Below are 21,518 nucleotides of genomic sequence, written 5' to 3'. Positions count from 1 at the left end.
GTGCCAGCAGCCTGGACGCACCGTCCCGGGCAGGGACATCCCGACGTCCTTCCGTGCTCTGCTCTGAAGGGCTCCCCCCGCCAGGGCCCCACGGCACCTGCCCTTCGTCCCGTTCCGCGGCGCCGGCCCCGCCAGCCCCCCACCAATGCCGTTTGCCGCCCGACTGCGGTGCTTTTCGCCGGAACACGCTCCGACAGGACGCGGAACTAGGTCCTGCCACCGGGGAGCGTGAGGGTGGAGTGTGTCTCTGGGTCAAGGACCGGCTGAGAGCCAGCGGCCAGCGGGCAGAGGCAGGAAGCCGGGGGGCTGCGGGCAGCACGGGGCCCACGCGGGCGTGGCTGACGCGGCGGGCGGGAAGGCCGCGCTGAGCGTGGCGGAGGGTCGCCGTGCGCGGGGACGGCGGCAGAGGCGTGGGGCAGCTGCGTGGTGACGACCACGGCAGCCGCAGGAGACACTGCCGGACTGGCACGGACGCCCCCGATTTAAAGGCTGAGAACTGACAGACGCCTTCTGACGAAGGGCGACCTCCCCGTGCTGCTTCCCGCTGGGGACGTGGCTCCCAGCCCTGCCTGCCCCCGGCACAGGCACCCGCTGCTGCACACTAGGGCCGAGCGCCTGCTCTGGACCCGGCTCCTGGCGACAGGACAGACATGAGGCGACGGACTCCGGGAACAGAACGCGGAGGAAACCAAGCTAACTGAGCAGCCCTGACACTCCCCTAAAGATGGGGACCGTGAGGCCACAGTCCTGTGAACCAGCAGCCAGCTCCTCCAGCCCTCCTGACAGCTGCTGCTCCCAGAAGCCCCAGCCCTCCCCATCAGCGGGTTCCTCCCGTAGCCGCAGCACCCCAGCGGGGCGCCCTTTCCAGGTGTCCACTGCGCCCCGGACCAAGGACTCATGCAGAGAAGGGGCAGGTCTCTGTCCCACTCCCCTACCGGGGAGGGCGGCTTGGGCAAAGGAACTGGCCTGTGCCCTGTGAGCAGCTGTTCGGAGCAGAGCCGGGAACAGGAGGGACCCTCGCCTCTGTGAAGAGCCCCGACCGGCCCTCCTCAGCCCACAGGCTGCGCCCTGGTCCCCCTGTTGGTGGCCCCCGCCCGTGGACCCCATCCAAGCCGCTGACATACCAACTCGAGTACGGCAGCCTGTGCGGCCACACCGGCAGGGCGGCAGCCCCGCAGCACACGGTCAGCCCGGCACCGACCCCGACCCCGGGACTCGGCGCGCACTCACCGTGAAGTGCTCCTGGGACCTGAAGTTCTCGTCCAGGTAGACGCGGGCGCGGCTGTACTCCTTCATGGCGTCACTGGACAGCAGCTCTCTGGGAGGGGAGAAAGTCCTTTAGTGCACAGGCCACCTGGGGCGCGGCTTCCGACCCCCGGCTGTTGGCAGGGACGCCGTGTTGCACGCCACCCTGTCAAGGCCCCCGACCAGCAGTGGGGAGGGGCGCAGACGGAGGCCCACCACGTGCCCCGGGCGGGTGAGGGCTGCCCATCATTGGCCGGGATCCCGTGATGCCCCGGGGATGCGCGGGACCCAGCAGTGTCTCGGGGACGGGGACACATAGGCGCGGGGACCCTGGGGGCTGGGCCTGGGCCTCACACCACCACAGCACGACCCCAGGGTCTGTGGGGCATCCCAGCTGTTTGCGCCAAGCCGGCACGGGCAGGAAACCACACTCCCAAATGCCCCTGAGCCCAGGCAGCTGCAGCGCCCCCATCCCTCTCTGGGGAGGGGCTGCGCTCAGACTCCTGGCGCTCCACGACACAGACGAAGGAGGGTCTCTGAGCACCAGGGACAGGGGCTCCACAGAAGAACACCCGTCCTCCTCACGGTCTCCTTCCACGACCAGAATGAGCTTGCGTGGGCACCCGTCCATCAGCTCGGCACACAGGGCTGGGAGGGGAGCCCCGGGAGTGCCCAGAGCCGCGGCGGGAAGGGGCCTCCCCCACCGGCCCCACCACGGAGGGGCCCCCCGAAGCCCTCCCGCCGGCTCTGCAGCAGCAGGGGAGGGGCTGCGGCACCGGGAGCCGCCCGCACGTGGGGCCCACGGAAGCAGGGCTCTGGCCGTAGGACGCAAACCGGACCGCCCGCGGGAAACCACCTCGGCCGCGTCCGCAGCAGGACACCAAGTTCCGACGACGGTTGTTACGTCAAAAACTGCCTCGGGCCACGAGTGGCAAAATACGACCCACGATCTATGGAAGATCGGTCAACGGGACGGGCAGAGAAGGCAAAAATTAGCGAAAACCGCCCGGAAGCCGGCGTCGTGAGTGTGGTCAAAGACGTCGAGAATCGCAGACGCGGGAGGAACGGCAGAACTGAAGCCACACGTTAGACATTTCCGGCCAGGGGGGCATCAACACAGCTGAAAACCTAAGGACACAAACGAGGTCGGTGACGACAGGCCACAGCGACAGAAAGGACCCGAACAGAGGAAAGCGAGTCGTAAGCGCCGATGGGACATGGCGGGCGCCACAAGGGACGCCCTGGAGGCCGGGGTCGGGGCACGAGGGAAGGGGGGAGAGGAAAAGGGTTAAGGCAATAGTGGGCAAAGTTTGTCCAAATTTGATAGAATCAGGACCCCACGCAAGGCAGACACAAGGGAAATCCAACTGCAACAGAATAATCAAGTCGCCGCAAACCAGCCAGGAAGACGGCGTCCCGTGGGCAGGGAAGAGACACGTGAGACCCAGAAATGAGGACGAGGCCCAGGCCTGGTCCCCGTCAGAAACCACACGACAGGGACAGTGCGATGGTGTCCTCTAAGGACTGGCACAGAAACGCTGGCAGGCCAGGGTTCTATCCGCAACAACAACATCTTTCAAACCTGAGGACAAAGACGCTCTTCAGACAGACAAACGCTAAGAGAATCCGTCAGCAATGACTTGTGTGGACACGAGCGTCATGGAAGCTCAGGCTGAAGGAACCCGGTCCCGGACGGAAACGGAGTCTGCGAGGGAACCGCGAGCACTGCGGGCGGCAGGGAACGTTCAAAGTCTACGGCGTCTTCCCTCGCTCGGTCGTCTTCTAAAAGGAACGGTTGAAAGCGCGCCCCACACGGCGCAGGCAGGAGCAGAAAGAACCGACGGCAGCAGCAGGACGGCGAAACCACACACCTGCGCCTGCAGGGCTGGACACGCACACAGCGGGAGGACAGAGACGGGGGTGCTGGAAGCAGGACTTGAGCAGGGGACACAGGACACAGGACAGGGACACGGGGTGAGGACACGGGGCAGGGACACGGACACAGGGTGCGGATGCAGGGTGGGGATGCGGGGACCGGACGCGGGGACAGGGATGTGCGGTGAAGAAGTGGGACGGGAATGAGGGGCACGGGGTGGGGGCGGGGACGCACGCCAGGCAGCCTCCCTCCACAAGCCTGCAGGCCCCTCCGGGACAAGCCTGGCTCTTCCCCGCGGTCCGTCTCACGGCTCCCCGGGGCCCTCTGTGCTCTCAAGCGCTGGACTTCGCGACTCGGCTGTGCGGCAGGGGTCGCCTCCACTGTGTGTCTCCTGGTCATTTTCACATCATCGTTCATCGTTTAACATTCGGATTTCTCAATCTCCTTTGGTAGGCGGCGCTTCTGCACCTCTGTGAGAAGCCTGCCCTGCCCCAGAGCCGCGCCACGTGGTCCTGCCTTTCGTCTCGGTGCCGGGTGACCCTGAGTTTTACAGCTACTCCGTGACACGACTGAGACTCGTCCTCATGTGCGGGGGGCGGGCTCGGTGTCCCCTTCTCAGGCAGTGACACCAGCGACGCGGCTCACGGCTCCGCATGTGGCCCGGCGACACGGGGGTCCCCCTGCAGTCTGTCCCCGTGACCTCACTGCGGCGCCCCAAGGTCTGCAGCCCAAGCCGGGGGACGCCCATCGCGTGCTCCGTCAGGGCTACTCTGGCTACTCCTGGGGTTGAGCCACGCTCCCCTGCTCTCCCACGGTAATCTGAGTATTAAAGTTAAATAAAATTTTTTTATTAAAATTGCCTTAAAATTACATTATTTTGGGAAAATTTGGCCATTCTTTTAAAAAGATATGCTCTTTAGCAAATTACCCCCCAGTCTAACAACTGAAAACATGGATGGCTTGTGTCCGTCCACAACGTCAGGGATCCGAGCAGGACTGAGTGTGGTGACGGCCACTGAAACACCCCTCGGGCCACGCGGCAGGTGCCAGGCTCTGGGCACAGACCCAGAGGCCTCTGTGGGCATGGTGGCCTCCAGGGACCAGCCTTGGAAGTGAGGAAGCATCACCTCACACTGCGGGCAGGAGCGGTCTCAGTGCCCAGAGTCCACGGCTGGGGCGTGGACAAGGCCACATCGAGGACCCACGGAGGGCAGGCGCCGTGCTGCCCAAGGGCAGAGAGGGCGTCCGGGGCACGCGGGCCGCGGCAGAGCAGAAGGAGGCAGGTGCCGCGGCTGCTCCGCTACCCACAGCCACACAGAGACCCCACTTCTCAGCTGGGGCCTCACAGGCGTGCTTCTACCCCCACGGGTCCACCTCCCAGGACCGTGCAGACATCTTGGTGCCGCTCCCAGCAGCACCGGGAAGGCCTGTCCTCCACGGGGCCGCAGGGCGCGCGTGTGGTGGTCAGCACATGCCCGTGGCTACTTATTCCCGGTGACAAAGATTTCACCCCCACAGACGTCCATCCCCTCCACTGTGACAAACACAGCTGAGAGCTGCAGAGCGTCCACGTGTCCGTCCACCAGCCGCCACACCACAAAGATGGGAGGGACGCGCCAGCTGGAGCCCGGGGCTGAAGTCTCGAGGCCCAGGGATTGCTCCCCTCACAGGTACACACCCCAGGGACGCCCTGTCACCCTCTGCACCCCTCCCCCGGGGGTCCGCTGTTACCTGCTGTCCCCCCGCGCCACCCAGCACGGGCACAGTCTTACCTTCTGCGCCACCCCAGCAAGGCACGCTGTTACCTTCTGTTCCCCCAGGGCACACATCACCCCCCGGGGCGCCGTGTTCCGGGAACGGCAGGGCACACAGCGCTGGGACTTACTTGACGAACTTGTCCACGTGGGACATGGAGGCCTCGTAGTTCTTCCCTCCAAACTCCTGGCAGTGCAGCGCCATGAAGTGCGGCTTGTGCGTGTGCACGACCTGGGGAGGGAAGCAGGACAGGCCGTCAGGGGCGGGCCGCACGGACACCCCCGTGTGGGAGGCGGCTGCCAGGACAAAAAGCCCCACGTGCCCGGTGAGGAACAGGAACCATTTGGAGGAATCAGACACCACCGTGCGGCCGACCGCTTGGTTTCGAGCATCCTCTGCTCTCCCAATCCCCAGCACTCCGAGTTTCTCCGAAACGTCTTCAAAAATTCCGAGGTGTCTCCCCCCAGTTAAGAAAACTCCTGTGTCTCAGCACGGAGCACACGTTTCGCCCCCAAGGAACAAGCTGCCCGCGTCACCTCGCTGCCGACCCCCGGGAACGTCCTCCACGAAGGCCGCGAGCCCCGTGGGCACCCACGTGTGAGGGCGCGTGCACACGTGTGTGAGCCCGTGTAAGCTAGCGCGTGGCACGCGCACACTTCTCACTGGCCTGGGACTCAGCAGAGCCCACGGCGCGCTCCGCAGGGGCTGCCGCTGCCCGGCGCCCGTGTCCCCGCAGGCCGTGTGGCCCCCGCTACAGCCAGAGGATCCGGGCCCCGGTGGCGGCTCTTCCGCGGGCACGGCCTGCTCCGTCCCCAGGGCCGCTGCGAGCCGCAGGGCCTCCCTGCACCCTTGTTCTGGAGGACGCGAGTGAAGCTCCCAGCGATGCCGCCGGGCAGTGGGGTCCCGTCCGGGGGCCCTCCAGCCACCCCACGCCCCACGCAGCCCAGCACCACGGTCCTCCAACCGCCTGCGTCTTCGCTCCCCGCCGCAAACCACGCTGGGCGTCCCGGGGTGACCCACGGGTCACTAAACCTATGTTGACTGGCACCTGCTCACAGAAGGGACAAGGCCCTTGCCGGCCCCACCCCACGGGCACAGGGGGACGGCACGTCAGCACTGGGCCGGTGAGGCAGCCCGGCCGCTACAGCCCGGGGTTGAGACAAGGACAGGGGCTGCCTGGGGCCCATGGGGACCAGAGGGTCAAGGGCAGGGAGCAGACATGCAGGGCCCACGTCCCCAGCTGCCCGTCACACAAACCGCACCCACCCATGGCCACCACGCACCTCTCCCAAGCACCTCTTGACTCAGAGAAGGGTTTGCCAAAAACCTGAAAAATGACCTTTCCCTTCCCCAAACGCGGCGTCGCGGAGGCAGGCTCCTGCACAAGCGCTCTGATGTCACCGGCAACTCAGCCTCGGACAGCGCTTCCTGCTGGGACACGGCGGCCGGCGAGCCATCCACAGCCTCAGGGACGTGGTGCTGCTCTGGGCAGCCCTGACAGAAAGCAGCTGCTTCTAGGACACAGCCAGGCGGAGCCCACGGAGCAGCTGGACGGCTGGCCACAGGGGCCGAGAACGCGGGAGCCAAGCCCGCGTGCCGTGCGTCGGGGGTGAATGGCCCCAGCGCGGCCAGGAAGCAGCAGTGGCAGCCGCCCCAAACTCACGAGGGTGCGGGGCACCCAGGGAATCAGCGCCGTGGGGCTGGGGACGGAGGCCTTCCGGGCTTTGTCACGGCACCTCCCAGCGGGTCCCGACGCACCTCAGCCTGCGGCCACGCGGACCACGGCGCCCTCCGCGTCTGTCTCCTATCTCTCCGCTTCACTCCAGGTCTTACACCGCGACCCAGACGCTGGGTGACCTGCCCTGGGACGGCTCACCTGGCCCACGCCGTCCCACAGTGCCACTCGGGGGGCCACGCTGCGGTCCGCTGAGCTCTGCCGGGCCTCCAGGCGCTGAACCAGCCCCACACACGACACTGCACCCCGAGCTGGACTTTAGGGCAGGAAAGACCTATGTTCGATACGTTTTAGGTGGGAAACACAATGATTTTCCAAATTAAATTTATCATATTTGAATCTAAATTTTAACTGCTCACACAGCCAAAACAGTGACTCCCGTGATCTTCTCTCGGGGACCTTAGTGGACTGTGACAGCTCTGAGCAGCGACCCGACGACACTGCGGACCGCGAGCTCGACTCGGGCCTACAACGCACCCCTGCACCCTGTCTCCGCAGCGGGCTCCGGGCACCGACCACGAACCGTCCCCGCTGGGCTTCGACGCTGGGCGTGACCGGCCCCTGCGCGTGCAGAGACGCATGTCCGAGCCGTAAACACACTCTGTTCAGCCACCGACACGAGGTCCCGTCCATTTAAACCTGGGCCTGGACTCCCGCGGCGCCGTGCCGCGCTCCAGACACACCCCAGAGGAAGCCCGCGGGAGGTGCCGGGACGGCAGGCGGCAGGCGTGGGGCAGGCAGGGAGGCCCGGACACACGGCGGGGCGCGGGGGGGCCGCGGGGAGTGCGCTCCCAGAGGCGTGAGGGCCCCACAGGAGCCGGGCACCCCAGGGAGCCGCCCCAGAGGCCCGGCTCGGCTCAGGTTCCAGGGCTTCCAGATGTGGCCCACGGCCTCTGCCCTGCGTTACCAGACGGCTGTGTACCCTGCACCCCGACCTGCTGCCCCAGGCCTCCAGGGACGGCCCCTCCTGCACACGTGCCCTGCGAAGCCCCCAGGAGGCCACCGATCCCCTGCCGGACTCCCAGGACGCTTCTCCGACCTCCTGCCCCGCTGGGCTCACTGGCCGCCCTCCGCACCCACGTCTCCCAGGACGATAGGCCCGCGCCCCACATCCCACGCACCCCACGCTGGAGCAGCCCAGGTCGCTCACCAAGCCCCGGACACGCCTGGCCACACGTCGGGATGGACCAGGCCCCTGGGGCTGCCTCCAGCGCAGGCGATGCCCGAGGGTACGGCGGTCCCCAACGTCCGAAGAAGTCACGTGAAAAGAGGACGTGCCCAGACGAAGGGTCGTGTGTCATTCGGAGGCAGTTATTAAAATGATGAGACCACGGAAAGTTCTAGAAGAGAAGTAACGAACGACCTTGCAAAGAGGTCAGCTGTGAGTGGCGTCTCTCCACACCAGCGGTCACGCCCCGGCCCCCGCAGGCCGCTCCCGTGCACAGACCCCACCGGACGTGTCCCGCGCACAGGGAGCTCGCCCGGAGACACCCGCCCTGCCCTCTGGCCGCCGCAGCCGTGGAGGCCGGGAGGAGCCTGACTGGTCACCCGGCTGCGCGCGGGTCCCTCCCTGCAGTGAGCAGCTGCGGCCTCAGCCCCCAGCAGACCCCCACCAGGCGAGCGACGGGCGCCTGCCGGGGACCCCGACAGCATGTCCGTGCCTGTGGCTCACGACGACGCGAGGCCGTCCCGGGCTCCGGATGCTCCTCTGAAAGGGAGATTTTTTTTTTTTTCATTCAGAATCAGCAAAAATAACATTTAGTCGTGCGCTGCAGGTGTGGGCAGCCTGTCCTCCCCTGGGAGTGACCAGCGGCCATCTGGAGGAAAACACCCCTGTTCTTCCTGCAGACAGGCTCCCGCAGGACCCCAGAAGGCGGCCACTCGAGGAGGAAGGCGCGCCCCGTGGGAGCGGGCTGCTTACGAAGCAGGGAGGTGCGCAGACCCCCAGGTACTTCCCAGAGGCCACACAGTCCCCTTCGTGCCGCCACAGGCAGCTCTGACTCCAGGACAGCCAGGAGCTCCCTTCAGTCCTCGGTGCATGAAGACACGGACGAGAGAACCCACACGGCTTTCTCGGGTGCGGAGGGTCTCCAGGGAGACGGAGGAGGACAAGTCCGTCCTCCAGGAGCTTCTCTGCGGACAGATGAGGAGCCACGACAGGACCAGGACAGGGGCTGCACCGCGAGGGCGTCCCGCCGAGGGGGTGCCAGAGACGGGCACCGCGTGGTCTCAGCCACGTGTGCCGCCTGCGATCACCAAACTCCCGAAACACGGAGTGGAAGGAGGCCACCAGGGGCTGGGGCGGGGACACCTCAGGGGCAAAGGACACACAGGCCTGGGACCCAGCAGCCGGCAGCCCGCAGCGTGCCGCAGGCCCGCGGACCCTGGGGCCGGGCCGAGGCAGGCCTGAGATGCGGCCGGGGAGCCCCAGGTCTGCAAGTACTGGAAAAGCAGCGGCCGGTCAGAGCCCACGGCCAGGAAGGGACAGGGCTTGTGGAAAAGAAAGGGGACAGAAAGGAGGGGAGGCGGCCTCGGGAGCTGCTGACCAGGGAGAAAAGGAAGGAAAGGGAAACGGGAAGACAGAAGAGAGCCAGGAGCGCGCTGCGGTCACCATCGCGGTCACGGGGTCACCGGGGACCAGATCACCCGATCACCGGATCACTGGATCACCGTGGGCAGAGATCACTGGAGACAGACTGGGGCGGCCTGTGCCGCACTTTGCTGGGCGGACAGAAGGGGGTGCTGTCGAGCTGGGACGCTGCACAAGCGTCCTCCCACCGGCTCCCAGGAGCCGACTCTGCGGAACAGCAGAAGGCCCAGCACAAGGTCCAGCCCAGCCCCGGCACGGACCACCGGGCACAGCGGGCCGGCCCACGCTGCAGCAGAGTTAAATGCACTCAAACCACCATCAAGAGCAGGAGTCAGAAGCACAAATCTCCACCAGAAATGGACCAAAAACAGAAACAGAGACATGACATGAACCTCAAGCAAGAAATGGAAGAAGACAAAATCCTCATCACAAAGCACCCAAGAAGGGCTGAGTGACAGGAGAAGCTGTGATGAAGGGGAGAGGGGAGAGGGGCCGGGGAGAGGACCGGGGAGAGGGGCAGGGGAGGGGGGAGAGAATATGGGCAGGGGAGGGGGGAGAGGAGACAGGCAGGGCACTGGCAGGGGAAATGGGCAGGGGAGGAGGGGAGAGGCTGGGGGGGATGGTGAGCAGGGGAGGGGAGGGGGTCTGGCAGGGGGACGGGAGAGGGCTGCGGGCAGGACAGCCACCAGTCCCTGCGGGACGAAGCTTCAGATCAGGACTAATGTTTAAAATCGTCATCCAGGGAAACGTCCCCAGAGTAGAAAGAGCTGAACTTGTGCCTGGGAGGGCGCCCCGAGCCCGAGCCCGAGAAAGCTCACCCACACAGCCCGGCCGCGACACAGGCCGGCAGGTCCAGGAGACCCCAAAGGTGCAGACCCAAGTCTCCAGGGACAAAGATCCACGAGGAAAAGCGAGAGGTCAGGGTACACTGGTCCCAACCAACTGCGAGCCGGGCAGCACGGGCTCAGCTTCTGTGAACACGTCGGCGAGACCAGGCGTGAGCCAAGCACTCACACACCCGGCGAGCGTCCGTCACGCGTCGAAGGCAGAAACACAGGCTTCAACGGATGGCCATCGAGGGAGTTCGACCGGCGCGCACGTGCCAAGGTCTTCGGTGGAGAGCTGCGTCCGCGCTGTCGGCTCTGCAGGCCGCGCCGTCTACACAGCAACGGCTCCAGCGTGCCCGTGTGGACGTACACACAAGCGCGTGTGCACGCGTACACAGGTCCCCACAGACGAGCACACGCGTGTGCCCTCCCTCTGCACGTGCAGAGACACAGCGTGACTCGCCAAGCGCCCTGACGGGACCGCCTGACCCCAGAGTCAGGCCTGCGCACGGTCCGAGAGCCACCAGTGCTGGCCCCCGCGGCCCCTAGACAGAAACCCGCAGAGCTGAGTGACGGAAACCTAGAAAATGCCGACCGACGGACCACGGGGGGCCGAGAGCCAACCAGTGGGCGCCCAGCCCAGGGGCCGCAGTGCCGCCGTGGACACACGAGCCTCAGAACACAGCACGCCGCCCACCTCGAGCATGCCAAGTCCACTGAGCGCCAGCGGCAGCCCCGCAGCGTTATGAAAACGTCTCAACTTCCACCAAGATACTGATGCACCGTGGCCCACGAACTGTATCAGGAGACGGCGGGAACATCGAACGCAGACCCGACATGCAGGGACGTGCCGGAGCTCCTGACCATCCTCGTGCGTGTCACAGTGGCACGGGGGACGCTTTCAGTTCTTCCAGAGACTCGGGCTGACATGCTGACGCGGGACGTCGTGGTGCCTGGATTTCGCTTCAGTGACTGGGGCGGACGCTGGGCACGTGACAGGCCTGGCTTTGAGCTGGAAACTGAGTGAGGGTAGCGGGCACCGAGGGACAGCATCCTGCTGCCCCTGCATCATGCACGTTTTGGATTCACGTGATACTTCGTTCGCCGTGCTCACTGTTTAACTCGGTGGGAGCAAGGCCAGGAACCGCCTGCCGCCCAGGGCCCCGGAGCTGGACGGGGACGGGGAGCCCGTCGGGATGACAGGAAATGTGTGCATCTGACTTGGGTCTCCCCTGGTTCCTTAACGGCAGGGCAAGGGGGAAACAGGCCCCAGGCCTCTGGCTGGCCGGTTCTGGGGGAGGGCAGGCGGCTGAGCATCCGTCAGCCCGTCACTCAAAGACCCAAGAACTTCATTTTAAAACAGATGTAATTACGGCACATGGTGAGAAACTCAAAATAGCTCGTTAGGAATCCTAATTTTAGTGACACACTGTGGAAAATTTCACCAACAGAAAAACAATGTTTCCTTTGCGAGTGAGCGAAGCTGTGGGTACTTCAGGAGGCAAACGTGAGTGGCCCTGGCTGGGACGCAGGCGGAAGCCGGGGGACGGGCTCTGCTCAGCCCAGGGGACGCTGCCAGGACACGCCCTCCGTCGCGTGCTCTCACCGGCCCACATCCCAGGGCCGGAGCCACTTCTGCTGCCACATCCTTGTGTGACAAAACACACCCCAGGAGCCGGTGCCCTGGGGGACACGTGTGTCCTTGGGGTCGGGCCAGCAGCTGCCCGGTGCCCGACAGCAAAGCCCCAACTGGAACGTACCCACTTCCAGGGCATAAAGGCCCCCCGTGGCCTGAGCTGAGCTCCTGACGTGACGGCACTGAACGTGGGATCCGGGCGATGCTTCGTGACGGGTTACGTCCCCCACCCCTGCACGTGCAGGACGTTACCAGCATGCGGAGAGTGGGGGTGGCTGCGACCTGTGTTTGGGGGTCACTGACTCGGTCCCGGGGTTTCTGCTCATGCTGCGTGGGGCAGCCGGGCCCAGAAGCAGTGGGTTCTCTGCGGCCTGCGGGGCGCAGGGTGCGGGGGCGGCGTGGGCTCTCCAGAAGGCCCACCTGCTCGCACGGAGTCCTGCTCTGTCCTTCCCGGCACAGACCCCGGGCCTGGTGCCCTGGACTGCGGAGTATCCGCCTCCTGGACGGCCGGCCTCGGATGGTTGCTCGTGTGGTCCGTGAGGGCGCCGGGAGTGGACACCAGGCACAAGCCAGACACAGGCGACAGGTGGTGTGGGTTCGACCCCGCCACACAGGCTGCGGGCGCAGAGCTCTGGCCCTTCCCCACCCCCCGGGCAAGGAGCTCGGGGGCTGGTGATCCCAGGCAGGGACCCCTTCAGGGCCCATGACACAGGCACCTTGAGGACAGGCAGGAAGAGCCCCCCACGGGGCGGGACAGAGAGCTGTGTTACTTCTGGGTGGAAACACGTCTCGGTCAACAACCCGGGGGCAGGTGGTCTCCAGGCCCCAGGCAGGTCCGAGTGAGCAGAGGCGTGCCCCTGCCCACAGGGCCTCCCCTCAGCTGGGGCCATCCGGCTGCTGGTGACACCGGCCTGTCCTCACCTGGGACAGCATCAAGTCACGGCCTCAAGTGCATACTTGCTTCGCCAAAACTGTACCCCCCAAAAAAAGCTTCTGATAAGGATACACACGTTCTTTCATCAGAAGGATCAAGGAAAATATTTTGGAAAAGAGTAAATGAGAAACGTGAGCAAGAAAGCACCTAAGGCATCGCCACGTGCACACGCACACGCAGCCCCTTCCAGCCCTCCCGACGCCGCAGGTGGCCCGGGAGGAAGGTGGCCTCGGGCCCAGGAAAGCCGCGAGGCGGCCGCGCCCAGCCCACCGGCCCCTCGTGGGCCAGGAGTCAGCGCCAGAAATAGCAGCAGCCGGCCGCGTTCGGCTTTCTGTGGAGAGAGCATCTGAGTGACCTAAAAAGGAATTCCATCCTGCACACGGGCCGGTGGGAGCCCGATGGCGAGATAAGGCAGAAGGGACGAGAGAACGTCGTGAGAGAAAAGTTGCTGCTATTCACCAAGTCCACTTGCACAACACGCTCCTCCTGAAGACCGGGGCGGCGGGGGCTCGGCCTCGCCCCGGGCTCGGGGGCTGCCCTGGGCGGGCACAGGGGAGGCCAGGGACGGCTCCCAGGAGGAAGCCCAGACTCAGCCTCCCACACCCTGACGGGCTGCCTTCCCACGGTCCACACGCCGCACACGGCCACCGGCCGGACTGCCAGCGGCCAGCTGGGCGGACGGCAGGCTCTTCTCCCCACAAGCTGCACACAGACGGCCACACTCCGTGGCCCCACCGGCCGACCGGAGAGGGGTCTCCCGGAGCCTGTGTGGGGCCGGACCCAAGCTCTGCGTTCGCGACGGGTGCAGCCCGGCTGCCGACCCAGAGCTCGGGGCTGAGTTCCCTCTGTGCCTGGCACCGGCCGGGCCGCGCCCACAGTGGACCACAGCACCGAATGGTGGCTCCGGGCCGCTGGACCGGGCGCTGCGCCGCACGCACGTGGGCCTAGGTCTGCGCAGCTGGGCAGGAGACCCCTCCTGCTACAGACCCGGAACAGGGACCGTGCTTCAATTTTAACAAACTTGCTGCTTTAGGACATCAAAGCTCTACTGGTCAGTTTAAACCTAGAAAGCGCTTTCACCCACCTGAGGCAGGAGCAGTGCCAGACCGGGTCCTCAGCAGACGCGGTGAGGACTCCCGCCTGCTTCACACACGCTCACTTGGCTTCACGCTGGCCAGTAGTGGACACAGCCCCATGGTCACCACTCGAGAACCTCGGCACCCCTCCTGGAAACCCCTTCCCAACACCCACCCACCACTTCCACAAGGCCCCTTCTTTGAGCCATTTCTGCTGGCAGGAGACTGTGATCCCAGGACCTAAAAGACGCCCAGGGCCCACACCTCGCTCTGGCCTTCCCAGTGAGCTGCCCTCCTACCCCGCCCGGCCCCCTAACGATCATCTCCCCTCCCCCCTCAACCTCCCCAGTGTCCCCCAAGCAATGGTATGCCCAGAACACAAGTCCGTACCCTCCAGAGCCCACCCCGGTGCCAGCTGACTCTGTGCCTCCTTTCCCACCTGGGGCAGGACTCACTTCCCACCAAAGCTCCCACGGCTGTTGGCACTAACGCAGCTAGGAAGCCTGGATCCCAGATCCAGGCAACTGAGGACTCCCCTCTCCTGATGGCTCGCAGGCCCCACTCCTGCCCACTGGTCCAACCAACTCCCTCCTTCCTCCTGTGCCCGAATCTGCCCCCGTCCCTGTGGCAGGCAGCAATCTGCCCTGGACCCACACGGCCCAGTTCCCTCCTCAGCCTCCTGCCTCCTGCCTCCTCCTTCCCCTGCCTACTGCCAGGAAGCCACACCCCAGCCTCTTCCAATGGCTGCCCTGTGTCGTGGACCCCTGCCCATCCGTCCCTAGCACGCTGCTTCCTGCCCCTGTGGGTTGCCGTGCCCCTTACCCCAGGCCTCCCGACTCAGCAGCCAGCTTGGCCTTCAGCACCGAGGGGCTGGGGCTCCTATCCTGCGGCTTTGTAGCCTCGGGCACAGCTCCTGACCCTGCACACCTCAGTTTGCTCATCTACAGAGTGGGCCTCAGGGGAATAAGGGCCTAGCCCACCTGGCGACCTCCTGACCTCCTGATCAGGAGGTAAGACCCAACCCTGGGCAAGCCTCTGAGACGGAAGAAAATGGAGGTGCGTAAGGAGCACAAACTTACCGGTCACCGGGACCCCAGAGCCACCTGTCATCTGCACGTGGACACTGACCACAGCTGCAGAGGCCGGCAAGGGACTGACATCACGAGCTCCTTCCCACGCCCCCACAAGTCGCAGTGGGCGCCAGACCACGTTCTGTGGGCCTGAGGCCGAGAGGTGGGGTCTGGCAGTGCCGAATGGGCCCCCAAGGCTATAAGTGAGGGTCTGAACTCCCTGGACCCCCAGGCAGGGAGAGGGCACCGGGGTCGGGGGTCAGAGCAGCTCCAAGAACCCCGCATCCACGGCCAACCTGCAGCCGCGTCCATGGGCGGCAGCAGCCAGGCGGGGCCTCTGTCGCGGCGGCAGCAGCCAGGACGCAGGAGCCCGGCTCTGCCGGAGAGCGACAAGGGGCAGCTCACCGCCTCTCTCCCCTCCCATCTGCCACGGCGTTGCTCAAAATGCACCGGGGCAAACTGCAACGGGCCGAGGGGGTCCAACCTGCCAGGGCGGCACGCGGGACAGGTGGGAGGAGTCCACTGACTGCCCGGGCCGCAGGCCAGACCTGAACGCGGCGACACGCGGGTTCCCTGACGTGCTACGGACCCAACCTCACCACTTCCTTCCTCCTGTTCCAACGCGGCTCCCAGAAAACGTGCTCTCGGCACTCCTGGGCAGCGCAGGCTCCATCCCACAAGAGGGACGCTGGCCGGCCTTCTGATGGCGTCCTACAAACTCGTCCTCATTTGTGAGAAATCCTAAAATCCGCACGATCCGCAGCTTTGCAGAGTCCTTTCTGCAGTGAGTCCTTCAACGACCTGCAACTTTGACGAGCCGTCCCGCTAGCACTCTGCCCCCCAGTCCACAGCCCACGCAGGACCGGCGTGGGGGGCGGGCAGGGCCACCGCTCAGGGCACGGGGGTCCAGGCGACGCGTCGGTCCATGGTTCACGGTGGCCGGCCGTCCCGAGCCACGGGCCGGGCAGCATGCACCACACGTCCCCAACAGTAACTCTGTCGTCCCTCCCAAGGTCTCGGGAGCGACCGCCACCTGCCCGGAGCCACACGGCCAGGTCGGGGGCGGCCCGCGGAGGGGGCCTGCCCGTCAGTCCCCGCCGTCTCATCCTGGGGAGGTAAGGAGGGCTCACGGCTCCAGGCTGTGTCCGCAGACGAGGCGCCGTCACCGGCCCTGCTTCCGAGCTTCTATTTGAGAGTAACTTCTAGAAAAGCACGTCCTCGCTCCCGGAGAGTGCACTGGGACCCGCGGGAGCGTCGATCACACCAGCCACAAAGCCCCCGGGTCACACAGACGACGGCAGACCGTCCCTCCTGCAGCCGCAGGCCGGTCCTTTCCCTCTCCTGTGAATGGGCTGTAAGTGCGCCCAAGAAATCTGCCTGGTTCGAGGTCACAAGGCCTTTTCCCTAAGACGTCTAGGACTTTTATAGTTTTAAGTTTTATGTTTAGGTCCACGGCTTAGCTTAATCTTCGTGAAAGGGGCAGAGGACGGACAACATGCGTCCGCGCGGGGAAGGATGCGGCCGCTCTCCCGGCTCCGTCCGCTGAATGCGCTTCTCCCTTGCGAGCCGCGGCAGCCCGTGTCTGTCGCTTGGCCGTACTCCTGGTTTATTTCTGCATCTGTCTTCCGTTCCGCTGACCTGTCGCTGTCCTTCCGTCCTGCTGTCCTGCTGCAACTTTACAATACATCTTGGAAGGAAAAGCGGGAACCCTACGCTTCTGGCTACCCGAGTTCCTTTGTTTCCCCATATAAAATTTTAGATGTATTTCGCAGATTTCTACCAAAACGGCACGCGGCGATTTCGAGGGGAACGTCGGTGAACGGGGTCTCCGTCGGTGGGGAGCCAGCGCGCCCGTGTCAGGGAGTCTCCGTGCCACGACGCGCAGGCCGCGCCTCTCCGTCTCTTCCTGTCGTGTCCGCGGGTCCCGTGGCTCAGCGCTCGGCGGCTCCCACGCGCGGCATCCGCGCCACAGCCCACTCCAGCGTGACCGTCATGTCCCCTGCGACGCGTCCAGCTGGTCCCGGGGAAAAGGAAGATGTTTGCGCACAGCCCTGGACGCTGTTGTCCACGCAGGCCACGTCTCTGTGGTTTCCTCACGGCCCCGGCAGCTGGGGGGCGTCACCCGCACGCGGGGTCTCACCCCTTCCTTCCAGTCTTCGTCTCGTCCCTGCCCCTGCCAGGACCCTCAGGACCACACTGGGCGGGAGAGGGGACGCCAGGCGCCCTTCCCTCCCCGGCGGCTCTGCGGTCAGCTGTGGGCTCTTCGCAGGCTGGGGAGGGCCCGTCGGTCCTCGGTTCGCTGACGGTCTCCAGCGGAAAGTTCCAGGATCAGGCCTGAGGCTTCGTCGGCGCAGGCAGAGATGACGGGACGGCTCGTCCCCGTGACTCTGTTCACACACGGATTTTACGGACCGACCCTGACGTCCTCCGCGGGTGACGAGGCACTAACGCTGGGACGTGTGTGCGCGTGTGCACTGCTCGACGCGCCGGTGTCAGACGTCTGTGCTCCGTAGCCGTCCCGCGGGAGACACGGCCGGTACTCACGCCTCCGCCTGCCGTGGTCTCGGGTGAGGGAGCGTCCCCTGGGCTTCCTGCAAGTTTCTGAACAACCGTGACTGTTTCTTGCTTAAATGTTAGCCAGAACTACCCAGGGAAACCACACAGTCCTGGAGGTTTTGTCGGAAAATGTTGGCAAATGTTAGTGGAGCAGAGAGTTCACTTATCTCTTCTCGACTGTAAGCTCTGATGCTTCATTTTTCCAAAAATATGTTCCTTTCATGTAAGTTTTCAAACCTATCAGCATACAGCTGGCCACCATAGTCCCTTCTTATCTCTTTAACACCCGCCAGATTTTTAGTGATGATGCCCCCCCCATCAGACTTCTGAAATGGGTGCTTTTGTCTTCTACCTTCAGAAATTAGATGTAGAAAAGCAAGTTAAACCCAGAATAACCAAAAGAAAGAGAAAACTTAAAAAGCAGAAGTCAGTGAGTGAGAAAACAGAAACACAACAGGCATCCTAAAACCCAGAGCAGGGTCTCCGAGATCCACAAAACTGAATCCTGTAGCCACACTCCTGTCTGGTTTTCTCCTCCGCAGGGTCCATTCTCCTGCGTCCTTGCCCACCTCGTGGTCTCGGATCGGTCTAACAGTGACCCTGCAGCCACCTTGCTAGGCTCCCCCTGCCAGGACACCCCCTCGGGCAGCAGGTGGGGTGGCCGCAGGGCAGCTTTGACCCTCTCCAGACTCACCGCGCAGCCTAGCCTGGGGTCTGATGTTTGAAGACCATAGTCTCACAGGTATTTCCCAGTTTTAATTTGTTTAAGGTGCAGGTTTGGGGCCCGTTCCTTCAAGCTGCCTGGAAGACAGCACTGTTTATCACGTTGCTTTTACCGCTGTTGTCAGGAAAACTCCAACAGCAAACAGACAACATGTCTGCTTGAGATCCCCGACCTTTCTTATCACTGGGCTGTTCCACAATTCAGTGAATCCTAAAGGCTGATAACAACGCAAATACTCCCGCCGCGAGAATCCCGAATCTGGTGGGAAGAACGGGTTCCTGCTGCCTGGTGCTCCTTCCTGAGGCCAAGTCCCTGGACGCTCGGAGAGCCTGGCTTTGCCCTGTGGAGTCTTGTTTGAAGCAGGTCTAAGGTCTTACTTTTTCTATTTTGCTCACTAATAAATACTTACTACGGGATTCCAACACTTGCTCGATTTAGGTCTGTAGGAGAGATGTGTAACCGCCGTAAAATTCATCCACGGCATCTCAGCAGACTCGGAACAGCCCAGGAGCCCGTCGACAGAACGACAACTTAAAATGACGGCCTGGCCAGCTAACGGCACACTCGGAAGCCAATGAAACAGGTCGTGTGCGCTCATTTGCACGGACGTCCCAGCTTGCCGAGAGAAGGGTAAGCCGTAAACATCCCCGTGTCTGTGACCTGCTAGGGGCTGCCCCGCTTCCCCGGGCACATGCCAGCGAGACGCGCCGGATGGGGACAGGGCGCTGAGCTGTGCTCTCTGCCTTGTGCAACCGAGAAAGACGCGGACCACACGCCGTGCGGCACACGCACTCGTAGGTCTCGGGGGAAGAGGGAGCAGGACGGCCTGCCGCCAGGACCGCCCCTGCGAGCAGGCCACCGCCGCGGAGGGAGAGGAGGCCCACTGACGGCCCGGAAGGCTCCCCTGCGGCTCTGAGAGCTCAGGGCAGAGCCGGCCCGCAGAATGGCCGCCCCGTCAAGAGCCGTCCTGAGAACCCCAGCCCCAGGAGGCCTCCTCCTTCCCAGCACCGCCCCTGGGCTGCCCGCAGGGCCTCCGGCTGTCCCTCCTGTGTGACGGACACTCCCAGGACAGGGAGTCTGGCTCTCCTGCTCCTTGCTGCCATCATGGGCGTGCCTCAAGACCTCGTCCAACCCTATTCACCCCCAAAAGGCCCCACCTCACACCCTTCAGCGCAGGAACGTGGCAGGAACACAAAGCTTGAGGCCCGGGCAGATGTGGAGCCCGAGTTTCCAGGGGGAGACAAACACCTCAGTACCCGACAGACACAGATTGCGGGTCCGGACGGCGAGTGCACGGAGCACAGTGAGACTGGGGGAGGGACCAGGAGGGGCCTCTCTTGGGGAGGGTGGCAACGGCAAAGATCGGGAGAGTGGGGGCGCGGGGGGCCGGGGAGTGGGAAGGTGGGGACGTCCAGGTTAGAGCAAGCACAGAGGACCGAAACACCTGGCGCGTCTGGGGACAGAGCAGAGAAGGCCACATACGGACCCTGGGCTCTCACCCAGGGGACAGGAGCAGGAGCGCCACCCCACCTGAGCTGTGGTCTCGGGGAGCACCCTGCCGCTCACGGAGCACAGAATGGGGATGTGGCCGGGCCCTGGGGGCTGGTTCTGGGTGGACCAAGAAGGGGGCACAGAAGGGCCGGCTGGCCTGGGGGTGGGTGAGCACAGGGACCGGCTCCTGGACTGGGGGCCTGTGCTCCCCAGCAAGGGGGAGAGTCGTGTCACCGGCCACAGGCCCAGGGGTGTCTCGGGAGACTGGACAGGGAGGGGCATGGGGAGGTCAGCTGGGTGACACCGGGCTGCGACCCTCTCTGCCACAGCGGCCCTCAGGACCGAGTCTGTGAGGCCTGGTCGTCAGCAGCGTCCGAGGCTCATCAGAACTAACGGTGGAAACGCCAGCCATATTTTCTCCCGTTCCCTGCACTTTTACGGAGATCGGGGGTTACAGAAAAAGCAAAAATTAATCCCTGGGTTCTACAGGCACTGGGGGTTTAGAATGCTGGGTTCAGTTCCTGCGTCTATAAAAGCAGCGTATCAGGCGCTGTGTCGAAAACAACATGACTGCATAACGGGAACTCTAGGGTTAAACATTCTCCTTAAGAAGGCAGTGACCCGCCTTGGCCCCCCGCAGACCCGCGCCCTCTCTGCTCTGGCCAGCCGGACAGCTGGGATCAGCTGCCTGATCACCCCAGGGGTCCGGTCAGCCCCACGCGTGTCAGGGGACTTGCAGTAAATTCTTTCTTACCGGAATCATCCCTGAAAGTTCTCTTCCTTCTACAGAGACTGCTTATAAACCAGGACAAGCCGCCCCTCCAACCCGCAGACCGCCACGCATGGTCCTTTCTCTCAACAAAGGCTCCATACTCCAGGAAGGCCTCCAGGAAGGACACCCGGGGCTCTGGGAACAGAGCCTGAGGGAAACAGCAGGCCGTGTGCCCCTCTGGGTTCCAGGTTTTGGAAACAGCCTGACATGGCTCGCATGCAGCGCGAAGGCTCAGGAACGGGGGGACACCTGTGGCCTGCAGTTTTCCAGGGGTCAGAGCACAGAAAGCCCAGCTGCCCAGCCTGGACTCACTCGCAGACCACGGGTGGCCTGGCTGCCTCAGCACACCCCAGGGACCACGACGTCAACAGAAGCAGGAAAAACTTGCAAATGTGCACTGACCTTCAGCTTGGGGCTGTCGGGCACTCTGCACCCCTCCCAGCGCAGGGCCACTCACTTGCCCCTCCAAGACGTGCACCTAACAGAGATCTCAAACTCCGCCCCTGCCTTGGAGAGACCAACAGGGGCTCAGCTTCATGGGCAGCTGCTCCAGCCCAAACCAACACAGGCCCAGGGAGCCCGGAGAGCAGGATGGGGGATGCCACAGGCAGAAGGGCCCCTGAGCCCATCCAGAGCCGGAGGCTGGTGCTTGGCCAGGAAGGGCCCTTGCCTTCACCCACTGGGCCGGCTTCCTGCCAGCAGCTGAGCCGCGTGGGCCGGGGAGCCCTGGGCAGGGCAGAAGGCTAGCAGAGGAAGGGCAGAGAGCCCACCGGCCTCTGCCACGAGCCTCCCAACAGCCTTCCATGTGCCCATCCCAGAAGACGCTCCCCCCAGAACTTCCCTCACGTGCGGAGGATCTGCCTTCTGTCCCCGCCAAGAACCAAGCACCACACCTGGCAGACAGTATGTGTGGGATGGGCGAGCGAGAGGCCCCACCTCCAGACAGCCCGGGAGGGCACACCTCGCTGGGCACAAGGGATGGAAACGTCTGCCCGAGGCTCTACCCTCTGGGTGCCTGCTGTCCCCCGCAGAGTGGGACCAGCATCTGCCCCCACCCGCCCTGCACTCTGAGCCTCTAGCACGTGGGTCCCACGGCCGCCGGGGACCCCCGGCAGGGACGGCAGGCCCGGGAGCAGCCCACTGGCCTGCTTTCACAGGCCCAGAGCCTGGACATTGCCAGGAGCAGGCAGGACACAGCCCCAGCGGACCCGCTGCTACACCAGCCCCTCCA

General features: G+C 64.5%; 1 protein-coding gene across 2 annotated transcripts in view; it reads right to left on the bottom strand.

The window, feature by feature from the left end:
* INPP5A (inositol polyphosphate-5-phosphatase A) overlaps nucleotides 1-21,518 on the bottom strand; it is a 157,449-nt gene that overhangs the window by 88,921 nt on the left and 47,010 nt on the right. For both annotated transcript variants that reach the window (XM_044240766.1, XM_044240767.1), the window contains exons 3-4: nucleotides 5,007-5,107; nucleotides 1,231-1,318 (exon numbers count right to left, since the gene is read on the bottom strand). In XM_044240766.1, the coding sequence (XP_044096701.1) occupies nucleotides 1,231-1,318; nucleotides 5,007-5,107 (189 nt within the window). The remainder of the gene's footprint in view (nucleotides 1-1,230; nucleotides 1,319-5,006; nucleotides 5,108-21,518) is intronic.

This window comes from Neovison vison, chromosome 2, assembly GCF_020171115.1.
Source record: "Neovison vison isolate M4711 chromosome 2, ASM_NN_V1, whole genome shotgun sequence".
NCBI lineage: Eukaryota > Metazoa > Chordata > Mammalia > Carnivora > Mustelidae > Neogale > Neogale vison.
Note: the sequence above shows the minus strand (reverse complement) of the source record. Positions and strands in the feature narration are given on the sequence as shown.